We start from the raw sequence: 24,027 nt of genomic DNA, 5'->3' as shown, positions 1-24,027 counted from the left end.
AACGTGCTTATTCAGTATATATGTATGTATTCCTTTGTGTGACCTGTCACTGTATTAGCAGGCAATAAAGAAAAAAAAAAGCAGTCGTGGCCGAGTGGTTAAGGCGATGGACTTGAAATTCATTGGGGTCTCCCCGCACAGGTTCGAATCCTGTCGACTGCGCGAAAGAGTGCTGTATTTTATTTTTCTCATCTTGCTTCATTGAATTGGAGATGACGAGCGAGAGCACCCTCGTGTCGCAGTCGTGGCCGAGTGGTTAAGGCGATGGACTTGAAATCCATTGGGGTGTCCCCGCACAGGTTCGAGTCCTGTCGACTGCGCGAAAGAGTGCTGTATTTTATTTTTCTCATCTTGCTTCATTGGATTGTAGATGACGAGCGAGAGCGCCCTCGTGTCGCAGTCGTGGCCGAGTGGTCATTCTACTTCCGGCCACTGGCGTGTACGGACGCAGGATCATGAGCTCCCACGGAGCGGCGATAGCGGCCGTCGATGGCCGCGGAAACAGGATTGAAGATAAGGAAGGACAGGAGTACGAAATCGTTTTGCCTACGTTGCCTACCGGTCGTGTTGTTCTAAACATCGTGTTTTTGCACGGCGACGTGCGAGTTAGGCCCTAGAGGGTCGAGGATTTCCGCGACGCCCTCGCCAACGCTGGTGCGCTCCCCGACGTTGTGGCGTTGGGGGCGTATCAGGTAAACCACGTTTGGGCGGTTACGCTCAACAGCACCGAGGCAACGAAGAAGTTGGCAGCGTTAAAGGAACTGGATGTCAAAGGACGGCGCAGCATTATCATCGATCCTGCCGACCAACAGGTGATACTACGGCTGCACTGGATGCTGCACGGTGTAGCCGACGACGACATTCGGACGGCTCTTGCGGCTTTTGGGAATGTAACGGAGGTGACCCGGGAGCGTTGGCGTGTTTCAGGCGTCAAGGAGAAGGGGTCTACAACATGGACTGTTCTCCTGAAGCTGAAACCCGGTATGAAGGTTGACGACCTGCCACACCAGTTACGCGTCGCCGGCGAGTTGGCCCTTGTTGTGGTGCCTGGGCGGCCTATGCAGTGCTTACGGTGCCGCGGCACGGGTCACGTTCGACGTGAATGCAAAGTACCCCGGTGCTCCAAATGCAGGCGTTATGGCCATGGTGACAGCGAGTGTGTTCGCACATACGCGGTGGCTACCGGTGCGGTATCGAGAGACGACACGGCAGAGCTTCTGATGGACGTCGTCGAGGCGGAGGAGGCGGCGAAAGGAGCTGTGGAAGTTGGCAAGGCTGCCGGGACGACCGACGCATCAGGGCCTCCCAGCGGAGACATTAGTGGACGCGGCAACCAAAGGAAGCCACTAGAAGAGGAAGAATTACCTTCGAGTCAGGCGAGCACGTCGGCAGACGGGGAGAACGTCGTGGCAACTAAGGACGCCGAGCCAATGATCAGCGAGGAACAGCAGGACCAGAGCTGCGCCCGTTCAGCGAGCGGCACCGCCCCAGCCAAGCGCCCTCATGGCCTGACCGACAACGAAGGGGACAAGGCGGCAGCTCTCAGTGGTGAGGAGCCGCCAGCAAAAACTGCTCAATCCCGACGGTCATCTTTCAGACCGAAACCCAACGTTTTGGCGGACAAGCGTGCCGGCGATAAGGCAGCCCCGCGGCAAGGTCAGGGGCCTGCACCGGATGGCTCCGGTGGCAACGACGGCGTCTAGCCATGTGCTAGACGGGTGGGGTAAGCACCATGCTCTTGGCCTCTTCACTATTTGCGACAATGGCTTCTGTAACCCCGTTGAAAGTAGCCACACTCAATGTTAGGGGCTTGGCAGGAAAGAAAAAGCAAAGCAAAGTTTACCGGCTTTTAACAGAGCACGATATTGACTTACTGGCCGTGCAGGAGACAAAAGTAGAAGGGGAAGAAGAGACCGGGAGCATGGTGCGACGTTTCACGTCTAGATTCTACGCTGTAGTGAGTCATGCGATAGGTACATCTGCTGGCAGCGTCCTTTTTGTAAAGAAGTTGCCGGGTCTTGTCGTGCAAGCTCATTTCTCGTGTCCGTCAGGTCGCTGTGTCGCTATCGATTTTACATTGAAGAACATTGAGTGGCGAATTGTCTGTGTGTACGCACCAAATGTTACGGACGAAAGGGCTGCGTTTTTTCAAAGTGTTGAACAGCGTCTTTGTTCCGAGAAACAGCTTATCATCATGGGCGACTTCAACTGCGTCCTAAGTGGCTGCGATAAGACCAGTGCAAGGGTGTTCAGGGACGCGAGTACGAAGATACTGTCGCAAATCATAGATAAATGGAACCTTGAGGATGTGGCAGAGTGTTTGCAAGGCGCGCGCGGCGTGAAGTACACACACTTTCAGAGGACAAGCCATGCTCGGCTTGACCGCATTTATGTATCGCTGGATGTGATTCCAAAATGTAACAGTTACCATGTAGTGCCGGTGGCTTTTTCGGACCACTGTTTAGTAGTATGTGGGATAGGATTGAAAAAACGGGGCAGTGCTTTTAGTTGGGATATGTGGAAAATAAATAACAAGCTAATTAAGGACGATGAATTTAGCTGTGCAGTAATTGAAGAAATAAACAAAATAGAGCCTAGTAGTGAACTGAGAATATGGCAACAGTGGGAACTTTGCAAAGAACAGGTTAAAATTAAAGCAGTCGAACGATCTAGTGTCATTGCGTACGAAGAGAATCTAAACGAACGCAATCTAAGATGTATGCTTGCAAAACTGCTAGAAAAGGAAAGTGAGGCGCCAGGTAAATGGATCGATGACATTAGGAAAATAAAGCAGAAAATTCAACTAATAGAAGAGGACCGTTATCGTGGAGCATTGGTGCGGGCCAGAGCGGAAGATATAGCAGCAGGGGAGACGCCGTCGAAACGAGCGTTGGGAATTGAAAAGGCTCATGCTCGGCGAAATCACATTGATAGCATAGAATGGGGTGGCATCTTATCAGACGAAAGCGAACATATACAGCGTGCGTTTTTTGAGTACTATGAGGCGCTCTTCGCATTACAGGATGCAGACATAAATACGTTTAAGAACAGGTTTCTTGGGGCACTGCCGCGACTCAGCGACGAGCAGAAAGACGTTTTAGAGCTGGCAATAACCGAATCAGAGGTAGAAATGGCAATAGACAATTTAAATTCTGGGAGGTCACCAGGACCAGACGGGTTGAGCGCGGCGTTTTACAAATCGTTTAAGAGCAGAATCGCGCCAGTGTTGAAGACGGTCTTTAATGAAGCTTACGACGTACGTGAATTGCCTCCGTCTTATGGTAAATCACATACTGTCCTAATTCCGAAAACGGATGAAGCTGACAAGTTACGACACGTAACAGGGTACAGGCCAATTGCTCTCACAAATGTCGATTATAAAATTTATATGAAGGTGTTGGTGCAAAGGTTACAGAGTGTAATCCAGGAAATTGTTGGCCCCCACCAAACGTGCGGGATAAAAGGCCGATCTATTCTTTCTAACATACACAAGGCAAGATGTGTGCTCGAGTGCTGTGATTTTACAAATAGTCGCGTTGCCATCTTGCAGCTTGATCTCGAAAAGGCGTTCGACTGTGTCGCGCATAAAATTTTGCTGTGCATACTTGATTATGTGAATGTTGGGTATGTTATCCGGGAGGGAGTCGCCTTGGCGTATCGGAACTGTACGACGAGATTGATTGTTAACCAGAGTCTGGGGGCCCCCATTCGTGTGCAGCGTTCGGTACGTCAAGGCTGCCCCCTCAGCCCTCTTCTGTTTGCTATCTACATCGAGACTTTGTGTTTAGACATCATCGAAAACGAGAGAATAACTGGTTTTCGGCTGCAAGCTGCGGAGGTGAAGCTGCTGGCATATGCGGATGATTTAGCGGTTTTTTCCGTTAATCGAGAAGGTGTAACAGAGGCCGTTGAATGTGTCGCTGAATTCTGCAAAACCTCTGGCAGCAGAGTGAACTGGTCTAAGTCAGTGGGGCTCTGGCACGGAGCATGGCAAACGACGATGGACCACTTTGCAAACGTACCCTGGGTGAAGACCCCAACGAAGTACCTTGGAGTACCGCTAGAAAGCTATCGCGATAGCGAAACATATTGGAGAGTGCAGACCCAGGATGCGCGTGAGAAGGCGGAAAGATGGAAAGGAACAGGCTTATCAATTTTCGCTAGAGCCACCGTGTGCAACCTTTTCTTTATCAGTAAGGTGTGGCATGCGATGCAAGTGTTGCATTGTGGAAGAATGAGCATACAAAAGCTACATCGAATTTTTGCTGTTTTTGTGTGGGCTGCACAATGGGAAAGGTGCAACCGGACGAATTTGTTTAGAAAAGTGAAGGATGGTGGAGTGGGTCTGGGACACCTTTTCTTGCGGCAGATTGTTAACAGATTTATGTTTCTGCGTGATGTCAGTGATCCGTTTTTGCGCACCGTGTGCCAAGTAAGGCTGGGGCGCGCGCTGCCTGACTTTGTAGTTGCAACCGAAACCCTATCGGGCGGAATTTTTGGGTATTTCAGAGAAGTTGTCGCAAGTGTCCGATTTCTCTCAACGAGGTTTTCCAACGAATATTTATCTACAGTGAACAAGCAAAAATTGTATAAGGATTTATGTGAAGTTGTCTTGCCGGAACCCATGTATAGGGCCTTGTACAGTGGAGGCCCTGGAAGGAATGTGTTAAAGAGGGTAAAGAGAATGCAGGTTGACCCAGGGGTTAAAACTTTTTTTTTCAAGTTGCACACTGGAACGTTATCAGTCAAAATGTTTTTACAGGATAAGGGCTTATTTCTTCCCTGGGGTCATCACTGCCTTATCTGCAAGCAACCAGAAACGATAGATCACGTTTTTCTGCATTGTTGGGAAGGGGTTTACTTTTGGGACGTACTTCAAAGGACTATAAAGAAACAATTTCCACTTCACCCCCATGGAATACGGTATCTGCCCATTGAAAACGAGGACGGAGTACCTTTCGATCTGATAATGTTACTGGGCCTCCACAGTATTTGGCGCGCGAGAATGGCAGGATATTACTGTGATCCCGACGCGAGGCCAGCACGAATTTATTTTCGTCAAACTGTGCACCGGTTTGTTGAGAGTGTCAAATCTGCTGGCGAGGCTCCCGAGTGGCTGTCAAGGGTGGAGCCTTTGATGGCCCTAAAGGAATTTTAATGTGACGAAGCCAGCCCCTGGCAGGCTGACTATATCAACCCCAAGTGTTCATTGTGTCCCGCCATTTTGTTGTGTAATGTCAAAGCCAGGCAATAAAGGAAAAAAAAGTCGTGGCCGAGTGGTTAAGGCGATGGACTTGAAATCCATTGGGGTGTCCCCGCACAGGTTCGAATCCTGTCGACTGCGCGAAAGGGTGTTGTATTTTATTTTGCCTCATCTCGCTTGGTTGAAAGGGAGATGATGAGCGAGAGCGCCCTCCGTGTCGCAGTCGTGGCCGAGTGGTTAAGGCGATGGACTTGAAATCCATTGGGGTCTCCCCGCACAGGTTCGAATCCTGTCGACTGCGCGAAAGAGTGCTGTATTTTATTTTTCTCATCTTGCTTCATTGAATTGGAGATAACGAGCGAGAGTGCCCTCGTGTCGCAGTCGTGGCCGAGCATATGTATACACGAGGGGGTACCCAAAAGAAACCGCACTTATTTTGTTTGAACTTATTTGTTCACATTTTAAGCACAGACCTACAATCTCCTTCAAAGTATTCCCCACTTGCAATGATACGTTTGTCGAATCTTTCATTCCATTTTTCAAAACATTGTTTAAATCCATCTTTTGTGATGCTTGACAGTGCCTCCGTCGTTTTTTCCTTCACCTCAAAAACATCAGCGAAACGCTTTCCATTCACCAATTTTTGCTTCTAGGAAACGAAGAAAGTAGCACGGGGCAAGGTCGGGAGAGTATGAGGGTTGAGGAATAGGGGTAATGCAATTTTTCGTCCAAAATTCTCGTAGAGACAGGGCTGTGTGAGCAGGGGCATTGCCATGATGAAAAAACCAGTCACCCGACCGCCACAAATGTGGCCGCTTCCACCGCACACTGTTGCCCAATCTTTTCAAAACATCCAAGTAAAAGCCTGGCTAACTGTCTGACCCTGCGGAACAAATTCTCAATGGACGACTCCTCTCACGTCGAAAAAAACAAATCAGCATTGTTTTGAAGTTTGGTTTCACCTGACGAGCTTTCTTGAGGCGAGGTGAATTTGAAGTTTTCCATTGGCATGATTGTTGCTTTGATTCAGGATTCGATTCAGGAACACTTGAGTTGTCCCCATAGTATCGTCCTTGTATGTTTTTCTTAATATTTCAGGAGTTTCCATTCGACTTTTTCCCAGCAAAAATCAGAATTTCACCGGCGCACGCTGTTCACGAAAATCAGCACTTGCAAAAACGACATTCACACAAAACAGTCGTCACTCTAAAACTCTGCCTAAACTAGTCTGACCTCCTTCAACGACGGCACTCGGCTTACTGACTCTGGAAGGTTCGTTCTATGCGCTCCTAGTGGAAAAACGCCGTACCACAGAAGCTTTGCCGACCAAAAAATTTAGTCCGGTTTCTTTTGGGTACCCCCTCGTATATGCTTTGTATACAAAATCATGTAAATAAATACCATGAAAGAAAAAAAAAAAGTCGTGGCCGAGTGGTTAAGGCGATGGACTTGAAATCCATTGGGGTGTCCCCGCACAGGTTCGAATCCTGTCGACTGCGCGAAAGAGTGCTGTATTTTATTTTTCTCATCTTGCTTCATTGAATTGGAGATGACGAGCGAGAGCGCCCTCGTGTCGCAGTCGTGGCCGAGTGAATTCTGCTTCCGGCCACGCTAGTGAACGGACGCAGGATGCAGGGCTCCGTAGGAGCGGCTTCAGCGGCCCAGCAGGGCCGCGGTAACAGGATTTTTGATACTGAAGACCCGGAATATCAAGTGTTGCTGCCTCAACTGCCGACAGGCCGTATTGTTTTAAATACGTTGTTTTTGCATGCTGATGTGCGGGCCAGGCCGTATCGCGTGGAGCAATTCCGCGATGCGCTGGCGGGCTTAGGCCTACTGCCCGATGTTATCGCCCGTGGGGCGTATCAGATGAGCCACGTTTGGGCAATCACCTTCAAGAGCGACGAATGCGTCAAGAGGCTCGCAAGCGTCAAAAACATGAAAGTGAAGGAGCATCGCTGTATTGTGGTCGACCCAGCCAACCAGGCGGTGCAATTGAAGCTGCATTGGATGCTGTACAACATGCCTGACGACGACATACGGACAGGCCTCTCACCTTACAGAAAGGTGATTGACGTTTGCCGGGAGAAATGGCGTGTTCACGGCGTGCAAGAAAAATCATCGTCAACGCGAGTGGTGTCCTTGGTTCTGCGGACGGGTCTCACCGTGGAAGACCTGCCCCACCAACTTCGTATCGCCGGTGAGCAGACCTTGGTTGTTGTCCCTGGCAGAGCACCGTTGTGCTTGAAATGCCGAAACACCGGTCATGTTCGACGTGACTGCCGCGTCCCGAAATGTACGCTTTGTCGTCGCTACGGCCATGACGAAGCGCAGTGTGAAAGGACGTACGCGTCGGTAACAGGACCGGCGCCCAAGGAAGACGTGGCGGACCTTTTCATGGACGAGGCTGACGTCGCTGAGGCCTCCCGCACGGAGAGTCGGCCGTCGGACACGGCCGTAATGCCGTCTGAGCATAGCGCTGGCCTACCGAACGCGGCTACAGTGCAACTTACTCAGCAGAAAACTGAAGAGGAAAAGCCAAGCGATGAAAATGTGAAGGAGTTGGCCATCGAACCAGCCGCTACCGAGGTGGATGCAGCAAAACACGCACCTGGAAGCGATTTGATGGACGTCGCAGAATCGGGTGTAAGCAACGCGGCGACAAAGAGGTCACGGGACTCAGCCAACAACCAGCACGATAACCTTGGCAACGAGAGCAACGATGAACCCCCGCCGAAAGCACCGGTGGGCCGTCGGGCGCCCTTCCGTCCGAAACCGAACATTCCGCCGGACAGACGGCCGGCGGCAACACCGCCTCCGTAGGACGTAGCGCCTACTGGGGCGCCCAGGCCAGCGTCGTCAAAAGATGGACGCCTTTTCAGAAGTAGCCGCTGCGTACACCGCAAAGGTACGCGTGGGAATTGTGCTGCCAATTGCTTACTTGTTGCAAAGCGCTAATATCAGTAGTTACCCAGAGGTACTGTGCGAACGGTGTGCTCTATAAGATAAATGGCTCTGAGACTAGAGACAGCATTAAGAGTTGCCACCTTGAATGTTCGTGGCCTTGGAGCACGTAGGCGACAGTATCAACTTAGTGGAGAAGGAACTCGAGTGGAGAAGGAACTCGATGTCATCGCGATACAAGAAACTAAGGTCGAGACTCAAGAGCAGACCGATCGCATGGTGATGCCTTTTACCGCGCATTATAATGTGTGTGTATGCCATGCTAATGGCATGTCAGGCGGGTGCGCACTGATGATACGGAAGAGTGCTGGCATTATTGAAGAGAGTATGACTGTTTGCCAAACTGGCCGCAAGCTTATTGTAGATTTTTCTTTTTCTGAATTCTTGTGGCGGATCATATGCGTTTATGCTCCTAACAATGTGAATGACCGAATGGTATTTTTTGAGTACATTGAGCAGTACTTAAAGTGTGATCGCTTTGTCATATTTCTCGGTGATTTTAACTGTGTGTGTTTTGCGGAGGATCGATTCAGAGGTGCACATGTTCGTGACAAAAGTGCTCTCCTCTTGAGCTCACTAATTGAGGAGCACAACCTAGAAGATGTGGGCCGAGTCTTCACTGGCGGTATGCTTCCGCAGTACACACACAATCAGAGAGAGAGCCGAGCAAGGTTGGACAGAGTGTATATTTCACTGGACTTGATGCCCCTATGTAACAGTTACAGTGTCACACCACTATCATTCACAGATCATAGCTTGGTGAGCTTCGCACTCGGGAAAAAAACTAAGACGACACGATTTAACTGGGACATGTGGAAATTCAATGAAAAGCTTCTTGATGATGAACTGTTCTCAAGCAGAGTTAAGGGAAAATTAACAGAGATGCTGACAATGAAGCATGAAAACTTTCGGACTGCATGGGAGGAATTTAAGAGCCAAGTTAAGCTCATTGCAATCGAAGGAGGAAGCAGCCGGAAGCACGAAGAACTGCAGAAGCAAAAAGAGCTGCAAAGGGAACTGGAATTTCTTTTAAACGTACAAAACTTTGACCACGATCAATTGGCGGAGAACGTGAAGAAAGTGAGACATGAACTAGAAGTTATCGATACAGAGCGATAAAAGGCTGCAGTCATACGTTCTCGTAGTGAAAGGTTATGGATGGGTGAGGTGCCAAACAAGCGCGCAATGAGCGATGAAAAACGGCAGGCGTCAAGAAACGAGATCAAGCAGATACGTTTCCAAAATGAAGTGACGTCAGATCCCGCGGTGATCGAGAATGCTTTTGTTGACCATTATCGCGATGTGTTCGGCAATGTCACACGCCTCGAGCCAGGCTTCGACAGCGATTTCATGATCGGAATGCCAAGACTGGATGACGATGTTAAGGACAGCCTAGAAATGCCAATAAGTGTGAACGAGATGAAAACAGCGATAGAGAAGCTGCCGTCGGGCAAATCGCCAGGGCCGGACGGCCTAGGCGCATCTTTTTACAAAGCTTTCAGTGAAGAATTGGCGTGCATTTTGCATAAACTTCTGTAAGAAGCGTATGAATTTAAAAAAGTCCCTCCTTCATTCCGGACATCACATACAGTGCTGATTCCAAAAACCGATGATCCGGAAAAGCTCCTTCTTGTAGGCTCATATAGACCGATATCTCTCACCAATACAGACTACAAAATTTTTATGAAAATCTTAGCTGGACGATTACAAGTGGTAATTAAAGAGCTAGTAGGGCCACATCAGACGTGCGGTATTAGAGAGCGCACAATTTCAACGAACACCCACATCGCAAGAAGTGTACTAGAATGTTGTGATGCCCTTGAGGGTCGAGTGGCCATGTTACAGCTTGACCTTGCGAAGGCCTTTGACCGGGTCTCGCATGAGGTGCTTTTCAGTATACTACAGCACTGTAATGTTGGGAGCATAATTTTAGACGGTGTCAAAATGGCTTATGAAGAATGTTCAATGCAGATTATCATCAACAAGTGCCTTAGTTCAAGGGTGCTAGTCCGCTCCTCTGTGAGGCAAGGATGTCCCTTGTCTCCTCTCCTTTTTGCCATAGCCGCCGCGGTGGCTATGCGGTTATGGTGCTCGGCTGCTGACCCGAAAGACGCGGGTTCGATCCCGGACGCGGCGGCTAGAATTTCTTTGGAGGAGAAATTCTAGAGGCCCGTGTGCTGTGCGATGTCAGTGCACGTTAAAGAACCCCAGGTGGTCGAAATTTCCGGAGCCCTTCACTACGGCGTCTCTCATAGCCTTAGTCGCTTTGGGACGTTAAACCCCATAAACCAAACCAAACCTTTTTGCCATATACCTCGAACCTTTCTGTAGGGCAGTCATCCTTGATGCAAACATACGTGGTTTTAGGCTGCACGCCGCTGATGTTAAAATGCTGGCTTATGCAGATGACGTTGCAGTCTTCTGCGAGGACAGAGAAAGCGTGCTAGAGGCTGTGCGCATTGCCAGAAATTTCTGTTGCTATACTGGGGCCCAGATTAACTTTGAAAAAAGTGTGGGAATATGGCATGGGAGCTGGAATACGACACCCGCCAATTTCGCGGGTATAGAGTGGACTTCAGTGCCTGCACGGTATCTCGGGGTGCCCCTTCAGCACTATAGGGACTCGACGCAGTTCTGGAGTGAACAAACAGAAGATTTGAGGGAAAAAACAAAAGGATGGCAGGGTCGCGGATTATCGGTGTTCGCGCGTGCGGCAGCGTGCAATGTTTTTTTGATTGCCAAAGTGTGGTATATGATGCAAGTGTTGTTCATGCCTCGTATAAATGTGCAAAAGATGCACCGAGTGTTTGCCGTCTTTATCTGGAACTCCACTTGGGAGCGGACCAGCCGTACAAACCTTTTTCGCAAAGTTCGCGATGGTGGACTAGGGCTCTCACACTTGTTTATACGACCGATCGTATCGCGATTCTTCTTCCTGCGAGGTGAAAGTAACGATTTTCTCCGTACAGTCATCCAGGTGAGATTGGCAAAAACACTGCCTGAGTTTGTTGTTTCCACATCCAATGTTGCCAGTATAAGAGTGACCGGCTACTACCGAGAAGTAGTTGCTTCCTTTAGAATACTTTGTGCACGTTTTTCTTTGGAGCATTTGTCCTCAGTGACAAAGAAACAACTGTACGCGGACTTAGTTGACAGCATGCTGCCCACCCCATTGTATAGGTCGGTGTACTCTGGAGGCTCAGGTAAAGATGTACTGAAGCGAGTCAGAAGGATGCCTTTAAGACCGGCGGCCAAAACGTTTTTCTTCCAGTTGCACACAAACACACTCCCCGTTAAAGTATGGCTGGAACACAAAGGAATATTCGTGCCTTGGACAACCGATTGCTTACTGTGTAAAAAGCCGGAAACAACTGAACATGCCTTCATTGAATCCTGGGACGCAGTCTTCCACTGGGATATTTTGCAGCGCACTCTAAAAAAAGATCTCCCCATAACACCCTATGGAATACGATTTCTGCCAGTTGAAAGCGATCAAGGGATACCTTTTGATATGTTCATGGTCCTGGGCCTCCACAGCTTGTGGAGGACGAGAATGGCTTTTCGGCACGCAGATGCCAATGTGCGATCTACGCGCGATAACCTAATCGAAAGTGTTTCATATATTAGAGCGTGCACAAAATGAACCCCCTGAGTGGGTTACCATCCTTGATGACTTGGTGTGTCTGAAGAAATTTTGAAATACCCGCATCGCATGCTAACGTGCTTATTCAGTATATATCTATGTATTCATTTGTGTGACCTGTCACTGTATTAGCAGACAATAAAGAAAAAAAAAAGTCGTGGCCGAGTGGTTAAGGCGATGGACTTGAAATCCATTGGGGTGTCCCCGCACAGGTTCGAGTCCTGTCGACTGCGCGAAAGAGTGCTGTATTTTATTTTTCTCATCTTGCTTCATTGGTTTGGAGATGACGAGCGAGAGTGCCCTCGTGTCGCTGTCGTGGCCGAGTGGTCATTCTACTTCCGGCTACCGTTCGGTGCGGACGCAGAATCATGGGCTCCAACGGAGCAGCGACAGCGGCCCTTTCCGGCCGCGGTAACAGGATTGAACACGCTGAAGATGAGTATCAGATTATTTTGCCGACTTTCCCTACAGGACGTGTTGTTCTCAACACCGTTTTTTTGCACGCTGACGTGCGAATGCGACCGTACAAGGTCGAAGGTTTCGGGGATGCTCTCGCCAACGTTGGCGCGCTCCCCGACGTGGTAGCGTTGGGGGCGTACCATATCAACCACGTCTGGGCTGTGACGTTCGACTCTGCGGATGGTGCGGAGAAATTGGCTGCGCTGAAGGAGCTGAAGGTGAAAGACCGCCGCTGTCTGATCATTGACCCCGAGGACCAGCCGCTCAAGTTGCGGCTCCACTGGTTGCTGCACGGCGTACCCGCTGAAGATGTGCGAACGGCTTTCGCGGCGTACGGAAAGGTGACGGAGGTAACGCGGGAGCGTTGGCGCTTCGAAGGCGTCAAGGAGAAGGGCTCGACAACGAGGACCATTCTTCTGAAAATGAAACCTGGTATGAAAGTGGACGACCTGCCTCATCAGGTACGAGTCGGCGGCGAATTGGCCCTCGTCGTCGCTCCTGGACGCCCAATGCAATGCCTGCGTTGTCGCGGCACAGGACACGTCCGCCGCGAGTGCAAGGTGCCCCAGTGCTCGAAATGCCGGCGGTTCGGCCACAGTGACGTCGAGTGCGTTCGCACGTACGCGACAGCTACAGGGCGTGTACCAGCGGACGAGCCGGCTGATTTGACCATGGACGTCGTTGAGACAGAGGATGCGGCAAAAGGCACTGAGTCAGCCGAAAAGGGCCAGCCAGTGACGGCCTCTTCAATACCTGGCAGCTGTGACGCCAAGGGCAACGACGCAACCAGAGAGGCGGAGGGCGCCGAGCCGTCAAGGAGCGCGGATAACCCAGACAAGGGCGGCGCACACACTGCTAGCGTCACCGCAGCAGCTAAGCGACCCCACGACCAGACTGGCGGCGATGGAGACAAGGTGACAGCAACCAGCGTCGAGAAGCCGCCTGCGAAAACGGCCCAAGGGCGGCGGCCCAGTTTCAAGCCGCGGCCTAATGTCTCGTCGGAAAAGCGGGTCGACGACAAGGGGCCTGTTCTGCAGAGCCAGGCTCTTGCACCGGATGGTTCTGGTGGCGGCGACGGCGTCTAGCTGCGTGCTAGACGTGGGCGGTAAGCACCGATCTCTCGGTCTCTTCACTACCTATAAAAATGGCTACTGCGCTTGCGCTCACGGTGGGTACGCTCAATGTGAGGGGTCTAGCCGGTAAAAAGAAGCAGAGCCAAGTTTACCGCCTCCTAACAGACCGTGGGATTGATGTTCTTGCTATCCAAGAAACAAAAGTGGAAGGGGACGAAGAGACCGGGATTTTGGTGCAGCGTTTCACGGCCAGATATTACGCAGTCGTTAGCCACGCAAATGGCACATCGGCCGGATGTATTATTTTTGTTAAAAAACTTCCGATTCTTGAGGTGCAGGCGCATTTTTCATGTCCATCGGGTCGATGTGTAGTGGTGGACTCTCGTTTCGCGAGTGTTGAATGGCGATTCATTTGCATTTATGCGCCCAATGTACTGGAGAATCGAGTTGTGTTTTTTTGAAAGTATCCAGCAATATCTATGCACTGAAAAACAGGTAGTTCTACTGGGTGATTTTAACTGCGTTTTGAATGCTGCTGATAAAACCAGCACACGTTCCCACCGGGATGGAAGCACCGAAGTTTTGTGTCGATTAACTGATCTTTTTGCCTTTTAGGACGTGGCTGAATGTGTGGAAGGTACGCGCAATGTTATGTTCACGCATTTTCAACGCAGTAGTCATGCTCGTCTCGACAGAGTGTATGTATCTTTAGATCTGGTGCCAAAACGCCATAGTTATGATGTTGTGCCCGTGATTTTCTCAGATCACTGCATGGTGCAGTGCAATATAGGAGTTAAAAAACGATCTAGTGCATTTCAGTTGGACTTATGGAAATTAAATAACCAGCTTTTACCGGACAAAACATTCACTGAGATGGTAAAAGAAGAAGTAAATAAAGTAACGCGCGACGGCATACACGTATGGGGGATGCAATGGGAAATTTGCAAACAACAAATTAAAATAAAAGCCATCGACAGAGCTAGCTGTATAAAATACCAAGAAAAGTTACACGAAGCACAATTAAAGTCCCTGCTTGACAAGTTATTTGCTGAGGAGTGCAAATCACCGGGTATGTTATTAGACGATATCAAAAAAATCAAGCAAAAAATAGAAGTGATCGAAGAAGACCGCTATCGAGGGGCGCTTGTACGCGCGAGAGCCGAAGAATTTGCTACTTGTGAGACGCCCACAAAACGAGCACTGGGAATTGAAGGAGCGCGCGCACGGCGAAATCACGTAGCAGAAGTTGAGAGGGGAGGCCAAACGGTGAATGACAACGATGGTATCGCGCAAGGCTTTTTTGATCATTATCAAATGCTTTTTGCCCAGCATCGAGGAGATGTGGCACGGTTCAAAGAAGATTTTTTGGAGGCTATGCCTCGTGTAGACGATGAAGACAAACAAAGAATGGAGCGGGCGATTAGTGAAGCCGAAGTAGAACTGGCCATAGATAAATGGAACGCGGGAAAGCCGCCGGGACCTGACGGGCTAAGCGCGGCGTTTTACAAAACGTTTAAGAACGATTTAGCACCAATACTAACCGCTGTGTTCAATGAAGCTTATGAATTAGATTCACTTCCCGCATCGTACGCGTCATCTCACACCGTACTTATTCCGAAAACCAAGCAGGTAGAAAAATTAAGACAGGTGTCCTCTTACAGGCCGATCGCTTTGACAAATGTGGATTATAAGATATACATGAAGGTTCTAGCGGCCAGGTTACAAACCGTAATACGGGTATTGGTTGGCTCACACCAAACATGCGGGATAAAAAGGCGTTCCATTGTTAATAACATCCACAAAGCAAAGTGCGTGCTGGAGTGCTGTGATGTCACGCATGACTGTGTGGCAGTCCTCCAGCTCGACCTCGAGAAAGCGTTTGATTGTGTTTCCCATGAACTTTTGTTTTGTGTTCTAGACCATATTAATGTCGGGTCCGTAATTAGTGATGGAGTTGCCATGGCGTACCGTAACTGCAGTACAAGGTTAATTGTAAATAAGAAGCTGGGGGCCCCCATAAGCGTACAACGTTCGGTGCGCCAAGGCTGCCCCATCAGCCCCCTGTTGTTTTGTATATACATTGAACCACTGTGTTCAAGAATTATTGAAAACGATTCAATTCATGGTTTCCGAGTGCAGGCAGCGGAAGTGAAGTTGCTTGCATACGCAGACGACATCGCTGTGTTTTGTTGCGATCAGAGGAGTATAACTCATACGGTCGACGTTGCAAAACGCTTTAGTGCAGTTACTCGAAGCTTGGTGAACTGGCAGAAGTGTCTTGGATTCTGGCACGGAGATTGGCCATCAACCCCAGAAGCTTTCGCCAATGGCTCATGGGTGACAGCACCCGTTAAGTACCTGGGCTTTCCGCTGGAATTTTATCAAGATTCTGAGCCTTATTGGCGAGAGCAAGTGAAAGAAACGCGAGAGAAGGCAGCAACATTGAAAAGCGCCCATTTGTCTATATTTTCGAGAGCAACAGTTTGCAATCTTTTTCTGATAAGTAAGCTGTGGTATGCAATGCAAGTGTTGCACTGTTCTCGGTTGAATGTGCAAAAGCTTTATCGTGTGTTCGCAGTTTTTATTTGGGCCTCAAGTTGGGAGAGGTGTAGTCGGACGAATCTCTTCCTGAGCGTCAAAGTAGAGCGGACTTGGACTCGGGCATTTGTTTTTGCGCCAAGTGGTAAATAGGTTCTTTTTTTTTTTTCCGGGATATTAAAGATCCCTTTCTTCGCACCATGTGCCAAGTAAGGCTCGGGTGCGCTTTGCCGGAGTTCGTTGTCTCAACACAACAAATGACTGGACGAACTTCAGGGTTTTTCAGAGAGATTGTCCTCAGTGTTAGATTTCTCACCGCCCGTTTTTCATTAGAATTTTTAAGAAATGTTAAGAGGAAAACGTTGTACAAGAGGCTATATGAAACTGTTCTCGCAGAACCTATGTACAGAGCCTTATACACTGGAGGCCCAGGAAGCGATGTCCTTAAACGAGTTAAAAATATGCATTTGCTGTCAGGGATAAAAACTTTTTTTTTTCAAGCTGCACACAGGCACTTTGAGTGTGAAATCATTTCAACAGGCTAAGGGGCTTTTTCTTCCATGGGGATCACTTTGTCTAATATGCAAGCAACCAGAAACCATAGATCACGTTTTTCTTCATTGTTGGGAGGGAGTTTATTTCTGGGACATCCTGCAAAGGACCTTGAAGAAAGAACTACCGCTGCACCCTCAAGGAATCAGGTTTCTGCCTACAGAGAACGAAGGTGGCTTACCAGAAGATCTTATCATGCTTTTGGGCCTTCATAGTATATGGCGCTCTCGAACGGCGGGGTACCACTGTGACCCGGACGCGAGGCCGGCTCGAATGTATTTCCGGGAAAACATCCACAAGTTTTGTGAGATACTGCAAACAAGATCATGTGTTCCTGAGTGGTTGTCAAAGTTAGAACCTTTGACGCATCTCAGAGAATTTTAACCTGACAACGCCTAACCGAAGTGGGTTTTAGGCTACAATTGTACCAGATTTTGTGATTGTTTTTGGTGAATGTTCTTTGTTTGACCTCTGTCGAAGTCCGGCAATAAAGAAAAAAAAAAGTCGTGGCTGAGTGGTTAAGGCGATGGACTAGAAATCCATTGCGGACTCCCCGCGCAGGTTCAAATCCTGTCGACTGCGGCAAAGGGTCTTTTTATTTATTTTGCCCCTTCCTAGATTGTTAAATAGAACATGCTCAATGCGTGCACGCTATCCAGCAGTCGTGGCCGAGTGGTTAAGGCGATGGACTAGAAATCCATTGGGGTCTCCCCGCACAGGTTCGAATCCTGTCGACTGCGGCAAAGGGTCTTTTTATTTATTTTGCCCCTTCCTAGATTGTTAAATAGAACATGCTCAATGCGTGCACGCTATCCAGCAGTCGTGGCCGAGTGGTTAAGGCGATGGACTAGAAATCCATTGGGATCTCCCTGCACAGGTTCGAATCCTGTCGACTGCGGCAAAGGGTTTTTTTATTTATTTTGCCCCTTCCTAGATTGTTAAATAGAACATGCTCAATGCGTGCACGCTATCCAGCAGCCGTGGCCGAGGATTCTGCTTCCGGCCACGCTAGTGAACGGACGCAGGATGCAGGGCTCCTTAGGAGCGGCTTCAGCGGCCCAGCAGGGCCGCGGTAACAGGATTTTTGATACTGAAGACCCGGAATATCAAGTGTTGCTGCCTCAACTGCCGACAGGCCGTATTGTTTTAAATACGTTGTTTTTGCATGCTGATGTGCGGGCCAGGCCGTATCGCGTGGAGCACTTCCGCGATGCGCTGGCGGGCTTAGGCCTACTGCCCGATGTTATCGCCCTTGGGGCGTATCAGATGAGCCACGTTTGGGCAATCACCTTCAAGAGCGACGAAGGCGTCAAGAGGCTCGCAAGCGTCAAGAACATGAAAGTGAAGGAGCATCGCTGTATTGTGGTCGACCCAGCCAACTAGGCGGTGCAATTGAAGCTGCATTGGATGCTGTACAACATGCCTGACGACGACATACGGACAGCCCTCTCACCTTACGGAAAGGTGATTGACGTTTGCCGGGAGAAATGGCGTGTTCACGGCGTGCAAGAAAAATCATCGTCAACGCGAGTGGTGTCCTTGGTTCTGCGGACGGGTCTCACCGTGGAAGACCTGCCCCACCAACTTCGTATCGCCGGTGAGCAGACCTTGGTTGTTGTCCCTGGCAGAGCACCGTTGTGCTTGAAATGCCGAAACACCGGTCATGTTCGACGTGACTGCCGCGTCCCGAAATGTACGCTTTGTCGTCGCTACGGCCATGACGAAGCGCAGTGTGAAAGGACGTACGCGTCGGTAACAGGACCGGCGCCCAAGGAAGACGTGGCGGACCTTTTCATGGACGAAGCTGACGTCGCTGAGGCCTCCCGCACGGAGAGTCGGCCGTCGGACACGGCCGTAATGCCGTCTGAGCATAGCGCTGGCCTACCGAACGCGGCTACAGTGCAACTTACTCAGCAGAAAACTGAAGAGGAAAAGCCAAGCGATGAAAATGTGAAGGAGTTGGCCACCGAACCAGCCGCTACCGAGGTGGATGCAGCAAAACACGCACCTGGAAGAGATTTGATGGACGTCGCAGAATCGGGTGTAAGCAATGCGGCGACAAAAAGGTCACGGGACTCAGCCAACAACCAGCACGAGAACCTTGGCAACGAGAGCAACGATGAACCCCCGCCGAAAGCACCGGTGGGCCGTCGGGCGCCCTTCCGTCCGAAACCGAACATTCCGCCGGACAGACGGCCGGCGGCAACACCGCCTCCGTACGACGTGGCGCCTACTGGGGCGTCCAGGCCAGCGTCGTCAAAAGATGGACGCCTTTTCAGAAGAAGCCGCTGCGTACACCGCAAAGGTACGCGTGGGAATTGTGCTGCCAATTGCTTACTTGTTGCAAAGCGCTAATATCAGTAGTTACCCAGAGGTACTGTGCGAACGGTGTGCTCTATAAGATAAATGGCTCTGAGACTAGAGACAGCATTAAGAGTTGCCACCTTGAATGTTCGTGGCCTTGGAGCACGTAGGCGACAGTATCAACTTAGTGGAGAAGGAACTCGAGTGGAGAAGGAACTCGATGTCATCGCGATACAAGAAACTAAAGTCGAGACTCAAGAGCAGACCGATCGCATGGTGATGCCTTTTACCGCGCATTATAATGTGTGTGTATGCCATGCTAATGGCATGTCAGGCGGGTGCGCACTGATGATACGGAAGAGTGCTGGCATTATTGAAGAGAGTATGACTGTTTGCCAAACTGGCCGCATGCTTATTGTAGATTTTTCTTTTTCTGAATCCTTGTGGCGGATCATATGCGTTTATGCTCCTAACAATGTGAATGACCGAATGGTATTTTTTGAGTACATTGAGCAGTACTTAAAGTGTGATCGCTTTGTCATATTTCTCGGTGATTTTAACTGTGTGTGTTTTGCGGAGGATCGATTCAGAGGTGCACATGTTCGTGACAAAAGTGCTCTCCTTTCGAGCTCACTAATTGAGGAGCACAACCTAGAAGATGTGGGCCGAGTCTTCACTGGCGGTATGCTTCCGCAGTACACACACAATCAGAGAGAGAGCCGAGCAAGGTTGGACAGAGTGTATATTTCACTGGACTTGATGCCCCTATGTAACAGTTACAGTGTCACACCACTATCATTCACAGATCATAGCTTGGTGAGCTTCGCACTCGGGAAAAAAACTAAGACGACACGATTTAACTGGGACATGTGGAAATTCAATGAAAAGCTTCCTGATGATGAACTGTTCTCAAGCAGAGTTAAGGGAAAATTAACAGAGATGCTGACAATGAAGCATGAAAACTTTCGGACTGCATGAGAGGAATTTAAGAGCCAAGTTAAGCTCATTGCAATCGAAAGAGGAAGCAGCCGGAAGCACGAAGAACTGCAGAAGCAAAAAGAGCTGCAAAGGGAACTGGAATTTCTTTTAAACGTACAAAACTTTGACCACGATCAATTGGCTGAGAACGTGAAGAAAGTGAGACATGAACTAGAAGTTATCGATACAGAGCGATACAAGCCTGCAGTCATACGTTCTCGTAGTGAAAGGTTATGGATGGGTGAGGTGCCAAACAAGCGCGCAATGAGCGATGAAAAACGGCAGGTGTCAAGAAACGAGATCAAGCAGATACGTTTCCAAAATGAAGTGACGTCAGATCCCGCGGTGATCGAGAATGCTTTTGTTGACCATTATCGCGATGTGTTCGGCAATGTCACACGCCTCGAGCCAGGCTTCGACAGCGATTTCATGATCGGAATGCCAAGACTGGATGACGATGTTAAGGACAGCCTAGAAATGCCAATAAGTGTGAGCGAGATCAAAACAGCGATAGAGAAGCTGCCGTCGGGCAAATCGCCAGGGCCGGACGGCCTAGGCGCAGCTTTTTACAAAGCTTTCAGTGAAGAATTGGCGTGCATTTTGCATAAACTTCTGTCAGAAGCGTATGAATTTAAAAAAGTCCCTCCTTCATTCCGGACATCACACACAGTGCTGATTCCAAAAACCGATGATCCGGAAAAGCTCCTTCTTGTAGGCTCATATAGACCGATATCTCTCACCAATACAGACTACAAAATTTTTATGAAAGTCTTAGCTGGACGATTACAAGTGGTAATTAAAGAGCTAGTAGGGCCACATCAGACGTGCGGCATTAGAGAGCGCACAATTTCAACGAACACCCACATCGCAAGAAGTGTACTAGAATGTTGTGATGCCCTTGAGGGTCGAGTGGCCATGTTACAGCTTGACCTTGCGAAGGCCTTTGACCGCGTCTCGCATGAGGTGCTTTTCAGTATACTACAGCACTGTAATGTTGGGAGCATAATTTTAGACGGTGTCAAAATGGCTTATGAAGAATGTTCAATGCAGATTATCATCAACAAGTGCCTTAGTTCAAGGGTGCTAGTCCGCTCCTCTGTGAGGCAAGGATGTCCCTTGTCTCCTCTCCTTTTTGCCATATACCTCGAACCTTTCTGTAGGGCAGTCATCCTTGATGCAAACATACGTGGTTTTAGGCTGCACGCCGCTGAAGTTAAAATGCTGGCTTATGCAGATGACGTTGCAGTCTTCTGCGAGGACAGAGAAAGCGTGCTAGAGGCTGTGCGCATTGCCAGAAATTTCTGTTGCTATACTGGGGCCCAGATTAACTTTGAAAAAAGTGTGGGAATATGGCATGGGAGCTGGAATACGACACCCGCCAATTTCGCGGGTATAGAGTGGACTTCAGTGCCTGCACGGTATCTCGGGGTGCCCCTTCAGCACTATAGGGACTCGACGCAGTTCTGGAGTGAACAAACAGAAGATTTGAGGGAAAAAACAAAAGGATGGCAGGGTCGCGGATTATCGGTGTTCGCGCGTGCGGCAGCGTGCAATGTTTTTTTGATTGCCAAAGTGTGGTATATGATGCAAGTGTTGTTCATGCCTCGTATAAATGTGCAAAAGATGCACCGAGTGTTTGCCGTCTTTATCTGGAACTCCACTTGGGAGCGGACCAGCCGTACAAACCTTTTTCGCAAAGTTCGCGATGGTGGACTAGGGCTCTCACACTTGTTTATACGACAGATCGTATCGCGATTCTTCTTCCTGCGAGATGAAAGTAACGATTTTCTCCGTACAGTCATCCAGGTGAGATTGGCGAAAACACTGCCTGAGTTTGTTGTTTCCACATCCAATGTTGCCAGTATAAGAGTGACCGGCTACTACCGAGAAGTAGTTGCTTCCTTTAGAATACTTTGTGCACGTTTTTCTTTGGAGCATTTGTCCTCAGTGACAAAGAAACAACTGTACGCGGACTTAGTTGACAGCATGCTGCCCACCCCATTGTATAGGACGGTGTACTCTGGAGGCTCAGGTAAAGATGTACTGAAGCGAGTCAGAAGGATGCCTTTAAGACCGGCGGCCAAAACGTTTTTCTTCCAGTTGCACACACACACTCCCCGTTAAAGTATGGCTGGAACAGAAAGGAATATTCGTGCCTTGGACAACCGATTGCTTACTGTGTAAAAAGCCGGAAACAATTGAACATGCCTTCATTGAATGCTGGGACGCAGTCTTCCACTGGGATATTTTGCAGCGCACTCTAAAAGAAGATCTCCCCATAACACCCTATGGAATACGATTTCTGCCAGTTGAAAGCGATCAAGGGATACCTTTTGATATGTTCATGGTCCTGGGCCTCCACAGCTTGTGGAGGACGAGAATGGCTTTTCGGCACGCAGATGCCAATGTGCGATCTACGCGCGATAACCTAATCGAAAGTGTTTCATATATTAGAGAAGTGTATCGTGCGCAAAATGAACCCCCTGAGTGGGTTACCATCCTTGATGACTTGGTGTGTCTGAAGAAGTTTTGAAATACCCGCATCGCATGCTAACGCGCTTATTCAGTATATATGTATGTATTCATTTGTGTGACCTGTCACTGTATTAGCTGGCAATAAAGAAAAAAAAAAGCAGTCGTGGCCGAGTCATTCCACTTCCCGCTTTTTCGAGCGATACGGTCGCGGGATGTCTTCTCGTCACGAACGGTATCAGCGGCCCAGCCGGGCCGCGGGTACAGGTTTTTTGATGCCTCGGCCGACAAGTATCAGGTTATTCTACGAAGTTTGCCAACCGGGCGTATCGCGCTGAATACTGTTTTCATGCATGGTGATGTGAGGGCTCGGCCGTACCGAGTCGAAGATTTCAGGGACGCTTTGGTGCAGCTTGGTGTGCTCCAAGATGTGGTTGCGCTTGGGGGCGTAACAAATGAATCACGTTTGGGCGGTGACGTTGAAGGACACCGAGGCGACACTGAAGCTACTGGCTTTCAACGAGGCGAAGGTAAAGGATCGCCGGTGCCTAATTGTCTACCCGAATAACCAGGCTGTCCGTTTGAAGATGAACTGGTTGCTTTATGGCGTGGACGATGAAGATATACGTGCAGTGCTGTTGCCGTTCGGGAAAGTGACGAACATCACCAGAGAAAGGTGGCGTGCACCGGGCGTAAGTGAAAAGGGCTCGACCACACGCACCGTGTCCCTGAATCTTAAGGCCGGTGTGAAGCTTGACGATATCCCTCATCAGCTAAAGGTAGCAGGTGAGCTTGCTCTTCTCGTCGTGCCTGGCAGGGCGCCGCTCTGTCTCCGCTGCAAGACCACTGGGCACATCCGTAAGGATTGTCAGGTGCCGCGTTGCGCTCTTTGCCGCAGGTACGGTCACGACGAGACGCAGTGCGTCAAGACGTACGCGAATGTAACCGGGCCTGCGACGAGTGACATTTCGGAGCTCCTAATGGATGAGGCGGATGCCGAAGAAGCAGCTGGCCAGAAAAGCGACAAGGCTGCAGTAAAAGGGTCTCTTACGCCTCTGACCCCTTCATCTGAGACTAAAGCCACCGGAGAAATTGGCAAGGAGCCACAAGTTCCTGTGGCTGGTGTGGCTACGCCAAGCGGGTACAGAATCAGCGACGCAGCTGCAGGCGCAGGTGACACCCTCAACACACTTTGGCAGCCTCTGAGGTAGCAGCCATGGAGGACGTCGAGGCAGCGAGCAGCGGTGCTGCATCAAAGCGTGCTCATGAGGACAGTGCGGACGGAACTGAGGCTCCCGAGACAGTGGCCGACGAGGAACCACCCACAAAAGCGGCTTTTCCGACGCGGCGGGCGCCCTTTCGGCCTCGGCCGAACGTGCTCTCAGAGAACCGGGTGGCGGGGGCGCCACCCCCTTCTCAGTCCTGAGGCGGCTGTGACGGCGTGGTGCCAAGCCACTGCCTCGGCTAAAGGTATGACCATGCTCCCGGGTTTTCTCCCCTAAGCGATGATACGGCTCGAAAGAGCAGTTCGATTCGCGACTATTAATGTTCGAGGGCTGGCTGCGAAAAGGAAGCAAAATCAGTTGTTTCGTTTGTTTAGCGAGCTGGAGTTAGACATAGTCGCTGTACAGGAAACAAAAGTTGATGGTGAGGAGGAAGCCGGGAGAATGGTTAGTCAGTTTACAACGAGGTACAATGCTGTTGTTAGCCACGCTGTCGGAGCGTCAGCAGGATGTGTTCTCTTTGTGCGCCAGTGTCTTGATGCCGTGATTCAGTCCGTCATGACATGTGGGTCGGGTCCTCTTGTGGTTTGCGATGTATCGTTGGGATCTTGTGAATGG

General features: G+C 49.7%; 1 protein-coding gene, 9 non-coding genes and 2 pseudogenes across 10 annotated transcripts; all 12 read left to right on the top strand.

Moving 5' to 3' along the window:
• The first annotated feature begins 80 nt into the window (after positions 1 to 80).
• TRNAS-UGA (transfer RNA serine (anticodon UGA)) lies at positions 81 to 162 on the top strand. The gene has a single exon. It is a non-coding gene; the product is annotated as a tRNA-Ser (tRNA).
• Positions 163 to 238: 76 nt separating this feature from the next.
• Positions 239 to 320, top strand: TRNAS-UGA (transfer RNA serine (anticodon UGA)). Its single transcript has one exon. It is a non-coding gene; the product is annotated as a tRNA-Ser (tRNA).
• A 738-nt stretch (positions 321 to 1,058) lies between these two features.
• Positions 1,059 to 1,806, top strand: LOC149344383 (uncharacterized; annotated as a pseudogene).
• A 3,456-nt stretch (positions 1,807 to 5,262) lies between these two features.
• Positions 5,263 to 5,344, top strand: TRNAS-UGA (transfer RNA serine (anticodon UGA)). The gene has a single exon. It is a non-coding gene; the product is annotated as a tRNA-Ser (tRNA).
• A 78-nt stretch (positions 5,345 to 5,422) lies between these two features.
• On the top strand, positions 5,423 to 5,504 carry TRNAS-UGA (transfer RNA serine (anticodon UGA)). The gene has a single exon. It is a non-coding gene; the product is annotated as a tRNA-Ser (tRNA).
• Positions 5,505 to 6,620: 1,116 nt separating this feature from the next.
• Positions 6,621 to 6,702, top strand: TRNAS-UGA (transfer RNA serine (anticodon UGA)). Its single transcript has one exon. It is a non-coding gene; the product is annotated as a tRNA-Ser (tRNA).
• Positions 6,703 to 6,832: 130 nt separating this feature from the next.
• Positions 6,833 to 8,026, top strand: LOC149344379 (uncharacterized). Its single transcript, XM_089547223.1, has one exon. The coding sequence runs from the start codon at positions 6,833 to 6,835 to the stop codon at positions 8,024 to 8,026; it is 1,194 nt and encodes a 397-aa protein (XP_089403349.1).
• A 3,935-nt stretch (positions 8,027 to 11,961) lies between these two features.
• Positions 11,962 to 12,043, top strand: TRNAS-UGA (transfer RNA serine (anticodon UGA)). Its single transcript has one exon. It is a non-coding gene; the product is annotated as a tRNA-Ser (tRNA).
• Positions 12,044 to 16,932: 4,889 nt separating this feature from the next.
• TRNAS-AGA (transfer RNA serine (anticodon AGA)) lies at positions 16,933 to 17,014 on the top strand. Its single transcript has one exon. It is a non-coding gene; the product is annotated as a tRNA-Ser (tRNA).
• A 76-nt stretch (positions 17,015 to 17,090) lies between these two features.
• On the top strand, positions 17,091 to 17,172 carry TRNAS-AGA (transfer RNA serine (anticodon AGA)). The gene has a single exon. It is a non-coding gene; the product is annotated as a tRNA-Ser (tRNA).
• A 76-nt stretch (positions 17,173 to 17,248) lies between these two features.
• Positions 17,249 to 17,330, top strand: TRNAS-AGA (transfer RNA serine (anticodon AGA)). Its single transcript has one exon. It is a non-coding gene; the product is annotated as a tRNA-Ser (tRNA).
• Positions 17,331 to 17,458: 128 nt separating this feature from the next.
• LOC149344374 (uncharacterized) lies at positions 17,459 to 18,787 on the top strand (annotated as a pseudogene).
• The last annotated feature ends 5,240 nt before the right edge of the window (positions 18,788 to 24,027 follow it).

Source organism: Amblyomma mixtum, chromosome 5, assembly GCF_055824585.1.
Source record: "Amblyomma mixtum isolate Tamu chromosome 5, ASM5582458v1, whole genome shotgun sequence".
NCBI lineage: Eukaryota > Metazoa > Arthropoda > Arachnida > Ixodida > Ixodidae > Amblyomma > Amblyomma mixtum.
The sequence above is the reverse complement of the archived record's forward strand: the minus strand, read 5'-3'. Positions and strand labels throughout refer to the sequence as shown.

What these genes read in the sequence shown, in the direction of transcription:
- LOC149344379 (XM_089547223.1), top strand. Translation starts at nt 6,833, where the DNA reads ATGCAGGGCTCCGTAGGAGCGGCTTCAGCGGCCCAGCAGGGCCGCGGT.